At 37.9% G+C, this 12,008-nt stretch overlaps 1 protein-coding gene across 8 annotated transcripts in view; it reads left to right on the top strand.

Moving 5' to 3' along the window:
• Window positions 1-11,143, top strand: part of pak5 (p21 (RAC1) activated kinase 5) — a 173,785-nt gene extending 162,642 nt beyond the window's left edge. For 6 of the 8 annotated variants that reach the window (XM_008116081.3, XM_008116114.3, XM_062957625.1 and 3 more), the window contains 4 exons: window positions 14-140; window positions 5,807-5,932; window positions 6,358-6,492; window positions 8,722-11,143. In XM_008116081.3, coding sequence (XP_008114288.1) covers window positions 14-140; window positions 5,807-5,932; window positions 6,358-6,492; window positions 8,722-8,877 — 544 coding nt within the window. In that variant the 3' untranslated portion in view covers window positions 8,878-11,143. Of the gene's footprint in view, window positions 1-13; window positions 141-1,059; window positions 1,190-1,216; window positions 2,902-5,806; window positions 5,933-6,357; window positions 6,493-8,721 lie in introns of those variants that run through there. The other 2 variants (XM_062957637.1, XM_008116130.3) reach the window with 2 other exon arrangements.
• Window positions 11,144-12,008: the final 865 nt, after the last annotated feature.

Raw genomic sequence — 12,008 nt, 5'->3', positions numbered from 1 at the left:
TTCTTAATTCTAGAATGAATGAAGAACAGATAGCTACCGTTTGTCTTTCTGTACTACGAGCGTTATCATATCTTCACAACCAAGGAGTCATACATCGGGATATAAAGAGTGATTCAATACTTCTCACAAGTGATGGACGAGTAAGTATTTGCTGTGGCCTTTGATTCTGATGTTTGCTGATTTGTTTGTTTTAGTAATCTACTCATTTCCCTAAAAATAACTAGCATGCTTCCAAAATGTTGCATGGAAATCAGCTCTAGAAAATGGCTTGAACCATTACATGCCCTATATACAAGCTGAAAAAACTTGCATGTGTAATAGGGGGATGTTTCTTTACACTCTCAGCTCTATGCTCCTGAGGACCCCTCACTTTGTCTATAGAGGAGCAGCTGAACCAAAAAATAACAGCTCCTCCTATATCATTTGCTTAAAAATACACATTTTGTAAAGCCAGAAGTAGATTTTCAGCCTTTTCCTAATATAGTTATGGGAGGGATTTTGGCAACCTCAGACCACCAGCTTTGCTCTGAGGCCTAAGACATCTGCTTTCGTTGCCCATCCCAACCAACACCAAGAAGAAAAGAGCATTGTTTTCCACTGTTGCAGATGTTCTCCACGTTTTTGTTTGTATGGGTGTGCTGTTAAAAAGCAAGCCACCTGATCTCATCTTTGCAGATATATATACAATGCCTCATTATGTTTATTACTCCTATGCTTATTACCTGCATACATATTTTTCAGATTGCATAATCATTTTATTTTCCCCCTCTTTTTCATTCTTTTTAAAATCTCTATTCTCAGGGAGGCAATAGATATGCTAATGCCTCATGCACTCCTACATTAAAAAAGGATGGAACTTGCACACAAAATATGCATTACTTCATCTATTCCTCATGAATTTCCTTTTGGAGAGAAAAAGTGGGGTAAAATAATAATAATAATAATAATAATAATAATAATAATAATAATAATAATAATAATAATAATAATGACATTTTGCCATGTTTGGATTTTGTTTTATAAAAAGCAACTATTCTTTCCATTCTCCTATAACCACAGTCTAAAATTGAGAGGAAGATTTGGAGAAATGGGCCAGAAACATTTGATTAAAAATAATATCTGCATCACTGCCAAAACAAGTCACATGATGCCAATGTCTGTCTCCACAATGCCATAATTTATGGTGCTTCCTGATCATTGCCTTCCTGATAAACAGCTTCCCGTGCTATATCCCAAGCTGCAGCCTGACATGACAAATGAGATGCTCCTCTGAGATGTATTTCCTTTTATGTTTCTGCCGTGCAAACCAGGACTCAAGGCTCAATCACCACCCACTTTTGATGATTCTGCATAAGGCATCACAAGCTGGCTTATCATTCTGTACAATAAAATTCTGCCAAATAAAATTCTGTGAGGAATTGATAAAGAATGCCTCCTTAACCAATGCCTTTGTCCTTTATAATATATCATCAGTCCTTCTGGGTTTCCCATCTGAATCTGTAGCCTTTCTTCTTAAGTTCATCTATCAATAAAAAGTATTCTCTTCTTTTCTTTATAGTCTGAGATGGAAGTTCACTTAATACTGTAATCCTGGAACTTCCTATTTAAATCAGATCTTTGGTGTGGACTTGCACTTACTTTCTTGTAAACAATACATTCACATCTCTTTGAAGTTTATTCTTTAATGCATGTTGGGATTGGACCCTAAAGGTACTGTCTATTTGGTTTTGGTATTGGTTAACATTAATCATGAAGGCCCAAGATTTCTATGAAAAGTTTAGAAAAGACCTAGACCCATAAGAAAGATCAGAGGATAAATGAAAAAGAGAATCTCTGTGAGGGCAGGAGGAGATGGCAATCTCAATAGATCCTGGATAAAAAAAATATTGAATTACAGCAGCAGGATACTCCACATAATGAGGAATTTGATGATCATCTACTATTTCTAGAATGAGGACCCTGAGGACACTTTCTCTAAATATAAATTGACTGGATTCACCAAACAAGAGGAGGAAAGTTTTTCATTATTTTAGATTACAAGAAACAAAAATAAATTCACACACAAGATTTATGCATTACAAAAATTATGGACTTGGCAGAAATTGAAAAATTGACCAGGTTTATACAATCACCAAACACTCCCAAATTTGAAGAAGAGATCGTAATAATTAGAGATGGACAAATTGACTAGGCTCATACAATCACCAGATTCTTCTATATTTGAAGAAGAATGGAAGCTTTTTATGGATTATTTAAAAGAAGAAAAGAAAATGAAAATATTGTGTTTTTTACAACATGAAGGGAAAATTTGTAGCATAGGGATGTAGGAATAACAAGATAAGAAAAAGAGAGAAGTCAGTGCGAAGAATAGCAGGATTCCCAATGGTATCCAAGGGATCCTGGAAAATTACCAGAGATAAGAAATTTTTATGACAAAAACAATAGATTTTTTTTTTAATTATAAAGAGGACAGCAGAGAAAGGGTAGGAAGCAGTAGTTAGGGCTTTCTATTTTCCATTTGTCAACTTTTCTATCTCCTTTGTTTCAAAACACTATAACCACTTATATTAGAAAAGAAATGTTCTTATTTATTTATTTTTATTTTATTTTTTAACATCATAGAAACCTTTTAGTATTAGACAGCAATGGAAAAAGTTGAAAATGTAAGATGTTAAAAATATCCACTCTTGTATTCCTCTTCATTCTTCATATATTTGCAAAAACAATGGGAAAAAGAATGCCTCCTTATTTTGCTTGGAGGCCATGGGTGCCCCACTACAAGAGTAAACCAAGCTGCTGCACAAACATATAACATCCATTATAATTAGAGTCATATAAGGTCAAGTGTGAAAAACAAACAACCACAATTAGACACACTATTGCTGTGTATAAAAGTTTAGAAATTTTAGTTAGCGGTGGGAGCGGCCGCTGTTAACTCCAGCTCCTGCCAACCTAGCAGTTCGAAAACATGCCAATGTGAGTAGATCAATAGGTACCGCTCCGGTGGGAAGGTAACAGCGCTCCATGCAGTCATGTTGGCCACATGACCTTGGAGGTGTCTACAGACAACGCCGGCTCTTCGGCTTAGAAATGGAGATGAGCACCAACCCCCAGAGTCAGACATGACTGGACTTAACATCAGGGGAAACCTTTACCTTTTACCTGGGTTACCTTATCCATGAGTCATTGTAACTCTTATCAAAAATAAACAATTCCACTATCTAATTGGTGACATGCTTTTTTTGAATGCCTTGATAGAGAAATGGTGGTCACCAGGGGCAGCGGACCCCTGAAATGGTGCTCATGCTTTCCCCTCTCCATGGAATTACCTTCGACTTACACACAGATCATATCAAAATCCTCAATTTTTGGCCTCAAAAACTGCTCTTGACTTATACATGAGGTCAAATTATAGGCAAGTATATATAGTACTATAAAGCTGTATAGGCTGTACAATCTGCACACTTCTTATGGAGATGAGATCCCAATTCCTGATATAGCATCAAGTCTTTTTCATTCTTTACATCTGCATAGATAGATCATTTTGAAGCATTTTGGGATATTAAAATGGAGTAACCATTCCAGGCAGCTTGGGTTATTGTTAACAGGTATATGCACAGGATACAGTGTATCTGGGGTCATATGCATAGCATTTTATCAAACCCAAAACTGTATAGGCTTATTTGTTTTCAGTTAACCATTCTAAGGTGTCTTCTCCTCTCCATCCCTTTGCTTCTAATGGACAGAATATTTTAATAGTGCATTTTTGTATACTGCTGTTTCCAGTTTCCTATATTAAGTCTCTCCCTCCCTCCCTCAATCTCTCCCTGCCTTCCTTCCTTCTTTCCTTCCTTCCTTATCCTCCCAACATGGAACTCAAGAATATTTATGAGGTTATGAGGCAATGCTACAAATCAGATGGATAAAAAGTTAAAAACAATTAACAAACTTCCATACTTAAATGGTATTGATATTTTAAAATATAAAACATAACAACCAAGATAAAATGTAGGCACATACACCCAGAAAAAACTCCCTATGACCAATTCATCATCAAATGCCTGTTTAAATATAAGAGTATTTACCTGCTTGTAAAAAAGAGTGCATAGAAGGGGACAGACTGGCATCCCATGGGAGGGAATTTCACATGCTGAGAGCAGCCACTGAGAAGGCCTTCTTCCATGTCTACATCCAGTGGCCATTTCACAGTGGTGCAAATCCTTGAGGATCCCAAGACTCATATAGGCAAAACTGCCTATATGAGTTCATATGTGTCTTGATCTAACCCATGTAGGACTATCACACCAGCCTGTTGTCTCTCAGCAATAATTAAAAAAAATGGAAAACCAGACTTTAATCTCCTTTTCCACTCTTTTCTCTATTTGAATATCCCTCACTTTGTCAGAGGGAATACTTCTACTGGCAATCAAGAGAGAAGAGAGGTGCAGAGCAGTCATTCTAAAAGTTGTTGGATTAAGGAAATAATATTTCCAGAAAAAGGGGGAGAAGGAGCGAAATGGAGCTAACTTTGCTAAGCCTCCCTCTTCCTTCCTTAAGACTCCCTCCTCCATATATAAAACCACAAACCAACATCAGCTTGTTTAGGAATATGAGAAGGAGGAAGGAGGAGAGGAGGAAAATCTTTCCTAACAATACAATTCTAGTTAGCCTCTTACCAGGCTTGCGTACTCAGAAGTACAGTTTTGAAAGGTCAACATCACACAATGAAGACAGGTAGGCAGAAAAATATCACAATCACCATGAGACTTTATTCAATCTCATTTCACCAAGAACAGGGATAATATGCCAATTCAGAGAAAATTAATGGGACGTAAGCCCTGAGTGATCTCACTAGGACTTGACGCTAGTCTAGCGTTAGTCATCAGCTTAAAATGATGGAAGTCATCATAGGTTAATTTTGCACTGTAGGAAAGTGGAAGTGGTGAGCTTCCATTTCCATCAAATAATAGTTGTTTTTCAAAAAATAGAATTGCACACATATCCATAACTTGTCTTTTGGGGGCTACGGTTCCCAGTGTACTCCAGTCAATGGGATTTGGAGAGTTGTCATTCAAAAAAGCTCCTTTCCTACATGCAATCTTGTTCCATTTTGAATAGATAGTTATGTGTCATAAAGACTGCCAATGCCAGATTTGGGATACATCTCCTCTAACCATTTAATGCAGTTCAAATCTGACTTCAAACTGTGGTAGCCAGGTAACAAACCCCCACAAAAGCAGACAAAGAAAGCCCTGAACATGCATCATTGCTTTTTGGTTTATATAATAACCATCCATGGCTTAAACGGGTTCCAGGATTTTCTATATAATCATCTGCACAATGAAACTATTTTCTTCAATACTGATTTGAATCTGCATTAAATGGTCAGTGTAGATAGAGCCTATGAGATGTTGTGTGTGTGTGTGTGTGTGTGTGTGTGTGTGTAGATACAGCTTCAATAAACCATAATAGAAACAAGAGCTTGATAAACATACTTTTTGAAACTACAGCCCCCAGAATCTCCTAACCAGTAAGGCTAAGGACATGTCTTGAGGAGATTCTGGAAATTACAATCTGAAAAACAAAACTAGGTTCTGCCCCAAAATTCTGTGCAATTGCTGCAAGCTGCTCCCACATTGGCCTCCATCCTGATTAACATTTCTAACCAGTCAATAGTCCTTCGGAGGAGACAGATTATCCTCATTTGCTCATTCAGTGTCATGGATATCTGCTCGTTGTCTCTTTACAATATGTACTATATAGTTGGTTGTTTTTCTGATTTATCTTGTTTGACTGGTTTTTTAAGATAAAATTGTCAGATTTTGGATTCTGTGCCCAAGTTTCCAAAGATGTTCCAAAAAGAAAATCACTTGTTGGGACTCCTTACTGGATGGCACCAGAAGTGATTTCCAGACTCCCCTATGGAACTGAGGTGAGTAAGTCAAACTAAGGGCTTGCTCCATTCAATAATATATTAGAAATGGAAAATCCTTATTTTATTCTTGCACAAGAGAATCAAAACATATTAATATTATTTCTTACCAAAGCACATTGTGAAGATTTTAACTAACTTTTGATGACTTAAATGAGCAAATTTTGTGAACTTTTCAGTGCAATTTGTTTCCAATTCAGTGGGTTTTGTGTTCTAGCCAAAGTCTTTGGCAAATTCCTTGGAAGTATAAAAAAACATATGAAATATACAAATACACATAAATGTTCTTAATAGTACTAGATAATTTTCCAGAGAATAATACAAAAAATGTAGTTCCTTACGTCAATACTTAGAAGGTGAGCTGTGCGCAAGTTGTTGGGTATGGTTTTTTTTTTGACATTGTAATAAATTGACATATATTGCAGGTGGATATATGGTCCCTTGGTATCATGGTAATAGAAATGATAGATGGAGAACCGCCTTATTTCAATGAGCCACCTCTCCAGGCAATGCGCAGAATCCGAGACAATTTGCCGCCAAGAGTAAAGGATCTACATAAGGTAAGGTGGTTGATGTACTTATGGCTTCTCTGTCCTGCAACAAATCCCTGAGCATTCTTTTCCAAGTTGGTATGTTCTCCAGATGTCTTGGAGAGCACCAGCCAACATGTCTTGAGATGATTAGTGTTGTCATCTAAGACATTTGGAAGGCATATATGGTTAAAGAAGGTTGTTTTAGACCATGATCTAACAACATGAGGTCATGGTTGGGACAATATTCTCCCACAGTCACATCTTACTGCTTTGCCAGATAGGCTTGTGTTACGTTATTACAGAACATAAGCTATGAATACACTCAGAACTCTGTGCAGTCCAGATGGAAAACCTCCATGGTCCTAGCTGAAACCCACATTAAAGATCAAATGTCCCTTGGTATCATCTGGACATCTGGGGTCAGCATCTGATCCACTTCTGGTTATAGGTAAGCTCTAAGGCAGTTTCTACACAGGCACATAATCCAAATCAGAATTTGGATTAAAGAAATCCAGTTCCATGCCCGAGAGTCTCCACACACCCCAAGAACTGGTACAAGTTCTTCATCATCCACACAGTTTCCGTCATGCCTAATTGATCCAATAGAATGACATATTCTTTTTTTTTTCTTACCTCTTTGGGAGAAATGCGCTGAACTGCAGCAGCCCCCGAATGAAAATCAGCAATGGAGATCAATTCAAAAACAAAAAGGAGAAAGTGATTTCTTCTCAGGGAGGGAAAGAAAAGGTGTTTGTTTACTTTCCTGAGACCACCATATCTCATGTTCCTCATGAATTCCTGCTCTGCAGTGTCCATAAACCAATCAGCTGCAGCTACAGATGGAAAGGCCTGGGGGGGAAATGGAAAATTTGGGTGGAAAAAATAGTTTTTTCTGGGGGTTTTCAAAGACATTTTTCCTGAAAAAAAAATTGAAAAGTGTGTATAATATGTTCTTTCCAATGATAACTAATATAACTATGACATGGTATTAAAACTAGAGTCTCGCTTATCCAACCTTAGCTCACCCAACGTTCTGTATTATCCAACGCAGTCTGCCTCCCACCCAGATCCACAGCTGTTTATCTAGGCAGCAACACGCAGCAGGCCAACATGCCCAACAACAACACAAGTGGAGCCACATTCCCAAACAAGTGGCAGATTTGTTGTAAAATATGATGTTTTGGTGCTTAATTTGTAAAATCATAATGTAATTTGACGTTTAATAGGCTTTTCCTTAATCTCTCCTTATTATCCAACATTTTCACTTATCCAATGTTCTGCTGGCCCATTTCTGTTGGATAAGCAAAGCTCTACTGTAACATAAAGGCCTTAATGAAAGATTTTTAAGAATTTGTTTCTACACACTTTCCCCCCAATTTTTCCAGAAAAAAATGGCTTTGGAACCCTGTTTTTTCCTGATTTTTTTCTAAGCCTTCCCATCTCTAGCTGGAGCACATATTATCTCAAATTGCAGATGTTTCCCTCACTTTTTAAACACATTTTCCATGTGGATGTGTGTTGCAGTGCACATTAGGGGTGTGTATTTTTTAGACACACACACCCCTGATAATCATTCTAGATTTTACACATGTGTAGATGTGGCCTAAATCTGCTTCCTCAGAGGAAATAGACTTAGGACTTGTATACACTAACCAAAAATATTGACTCACCCTAAATGGAAGATGGACTGTCTCCTTAATGACCAGCTAATTCCAGTGAGTATCCCATGATGTTTTGCTTCAAACCAGCTTTGCCCTCCACAGTTTGCTAGAAGCTAAGATGTATCCCACGACTTTGAGGCAATCTAAATAGCTAAATTAGGTCCATATGGATGAGACACTGGTGGAGCACCCTTTGCCTGTATTTATCAACACAGGAAGAGGAGATGGATCCTGGTTGTGTCACTTCAGCTGTGGCAGTGACACAGCTCCATGCAGGTGCCTCTGCTGACATCAAAAGTCTCTCCCTTCTTACATCAGCAGAGCTACTTGTTTGATTAGGGAATTTACAACTAGGAATGGCAGGTGTAACATGGAGCAGGATACCCAACATCCTGTTGTGTGAACAACAGCTCCATTGTGGGGCTGCTTGGGGTCCCATTTACCCTGGGCGTTCATAACCTTTAGTCTGTCCTTATAGTACTAACTTCATTTTTGGTCTCTAAGGTGCTACCAGACGCCTTTCCGTAAAAACTAACAGCTATTTCTTTGGACTCTACCTCCTTAAAATGCTGCTTTGTTTTCTTTTGTTTTGTAGGTCTCATCTGTCCTCCGTGGCTTCTTAGATGTGATGCTGGTACGGGAACCTGCACAGAGAGGAACTGCCCAAGAACTGTTGAGACACCCATTCCTCAAGATGGCTGGGCCGCCTTCCTGCATAGTGCCTCTCATGAGGCAGTACAGGCATCACTGAATCCTTTAGTGTGTTTATTCATTTGTTTATTAATGCTTCTGAGAAGAGTTGTGCTGAGAAAGGACAAAGAATTGGGGTAGCACACACACAAAAAACAGAGCAACATCCCACTGTTGCCACGGCTCAGCATTACCATGAAGGAATCTTCTCTGCAAATTATGAAGAAATGTTTTTTTGGTTTTTTGTTTTTTTTTGGTTTAAAAGCCAGACATGTTGAAAGCTAATATTCCTGTGTGGGCCGCACCTTCCCCAGTCACTTGCTGTTTTCAGTCTGTCAGCTATCTAAAAAGAAGGATGGTCCTTCAAATCCTACTTAGGAGAGAGGAAGAAGATAAAAAAACATGTAGCACAAACCAGATGAAACACCAGAATTTTATTTAAAAGCAGAGTGAAATAACACTTCTACTTTGGAAGGATGCCTTTTTTTCCTGACAAAATCTAAAATGCAAAACAAGAAGAAGCACTTTTTAATCTTCGTTGTAACAGTGTGATGTATTTTGAAACAAAATTTGTAATTTTCTGTACATTGCTTTTGATAATTTCCAGTACTTTAATGTCATAGTGATAGTGTAGATAGAGGTGATCAGTGTAACTTAGCAAGCATTTGAGCGAGATCTTTCCTACTTTTTTATCCCTTTTGAAAAGAAAGGAACATGAATGAACACACATATGCACACACACACACACACTCTTACACACACACAAGCAATTCTGAATGTTGACAAGAATTTCTCATCTGTGCCACTCAAATGTACATGTTCTGTTTGCAACCATACAATGCCATATCCCCCTTTTCCCTGACAGAAACAAAATTTAGAAATTTTTGCTATTGTCCTGAAGTGATACTTACTTTGAAAAAAACTCAGGCATTAATGCTGTTTCACATAACCTTTATTTCTCATGTGATTATGGGAAACTGTTCCATGGTGGTAAAAAGTGATCAGGTACTACAGCACAGTGAAACCTTGCTGGTCAAGAGGTAAGCTAGCCATTGTGTAGGTACGACTACCGTTCATTACATACATCAGCCCTGAATATTATAGGCATTTGAGTGACATTCCTGCAAGAGTAGAAAGGTTTGTTTATTAAGATCCATGTGACACTGGTCAAAATCTTTCAAGAGTTTGGAGTCCAACTGTGTGGAGACAAAGTGGATGAGGTTTAGAAAATAGACAAGTGTCCACCTGAGCAGACATGTGCAGACAGGTGGGTAGTTTGCTTGCATTCAAATTCTAAATAGCCCTGATATATATTTGTAAGAGGTCCACATGACTCTTGATTCCCAAAGCCTACTGAAAGCTCAGCACACACTTCCTACTTCGTTTTACCTGTTGAAACAGAAGGTAATAAAAACCATAGCAAAACCAGAGCTTGATTTAAACTTCAACTCTTGATATCTCTGTTACTCTCCTTGCTGTGGTTGGGTGATTTTGGAGTTGTACTCCAATTAATGTAAAATTCCTGAGCAAGTGAGCTGGTTTCCATTTGGTGAGTCACATGCGAATTGTCCCTGTCCAAGGGTGCATGCACTGCTTTTAAACCACAGCAGGGTTTGAGAACAAAAGTAAACAAAGGCTCCTGGTTGCATCTCACATGAGACCACAAGTTTCAGTTTCACAGTGTTGTTTCTCACATGATCTACAATGAGTGTGTGCCCATCTTGTCTGCAAATGATTGTCATCAGCTGGCAAAGCAGACACATCTTTGTTCCCATCTCTGCCAACCCCTGTGTCCCAACATTCACCTTCATTATTTATATTCATGCTTTGGAAATCAAAGAGAAGTCTCACGATATCCAGGCAGCAAGTGAGCATTTTCCAAGCTTAAATCAACTTGTTGTAAGCTTATGTTGATGTGTTTGCCATAAAGGGAGAAGCTCTCTGAACTTCTTTGGAATGTGAATTCAGAAGTAACTGCTACAACCAATTTTGTGTTGCTTGTTGACTAGATTTGCATGTTTACCATAGGCCTATAGAAATTTGCCTTTATAAGTGCTTCATAATTATTTCAGTGTTGGGGAGATTTATTTATTTATTATTATGATGTATGCATACTATGAAAGCCATGTATTTTCCATTTTTGTTTTGTTATTACTGACTTCACTTGAAAAAAAAATCTCAAATCCTAAATTGAACATATCTGGTTAGACCAAGTTGCATTGTGGAAAAAATGGGGATTTTTATTTTGCTTTTTGTTTCTTATTTCATGAATAGGTTGTTCATTTCATATTGTAATAAAAAGAAAAGCAAAAGAAGGCTGCTAATTACAGAGTGGTTTGCTCGTTGTAATTATGATGGTCTTTTACAAATCTGGGCCTCAAGCCAACATCCCTCTTTGCATATTAAGAATCCACAAGTGGAATTCTTCTGCTGTTCCCTGTTCAGCCCCCCCCCCCCCCCAAAAAAAAACTAATGGTCTTACTATGATAATGGAGGTAGGGCTTAGAAAGCCTAGTACAACTGATAATATCTTCCACCCAGTTCTATCAAGAAACATACTTCTTCATTCCACTTGCCTTCACTAGCCACTGGATGGCCATGGGGGACTAACATAATTTCAGATATGGGGATGTCAAAATTGCATATGCAGGTGTGAGGTGAATTTATACTTGTGTGTGTTGCTAACAGGATGCCAACTCAGGTCACCATATTTTTTCTTCATTTCAGGGTAATAGACATTCTTGTACAATGGTGAAAAATCTGAGAGTCATAAAGTTTTCCCTCATGAGACAAATCACTCAAAAGATCTATTAACCTCAAATCTACCTTCTGCTCACCTTTGTGGTATGTGTATTTATGTGCATAGAGACTGTCATCAAAACAATTCAGGGCCCGCTACAGTATATAATCAGTTTCTTTAACTTCACTGTCGCCACCTAATCTTCCTCCTTAAATTGTCCATAATCTCTTTCTTGCCCCTCAAATGTTGTTAGTATGATCTCTAGGAAGAAAATGCTCCTGATTCTAACAGGAGATGCAACAGTAAACTTGTGCTATGTACTTTATCATTATAAACTACTTTCTGGGCTATGTGTCAGAACCAGGCCCGCATTTTCAATGCACTGTAAGCTCTGACTTGCAATGAATTGAGTGAATATTTCAAAATATTTTTTAAAAAAATAGTCAAAAAAT

The sequence above is a fragment of the Anolis carolinensis genome, chromosome 1 (genome assembly GCF_035594765.1).
Source record: "Anolis carolinensis isolate JA03-04 chromosome 1, rAnoCar3.1.pri, whole genome shotgun sequence".
Classification (NCBI taxonomy): domain Eukaryota; kingdom Metazoa; phylum Chordata; class Lepidosauria; order Squamata; family Dactyloidae; genus Anolis; species Anolis carolinensis.
This window is presented reverse-complemented; position numbering and strand designations above follow the sequence as displayed.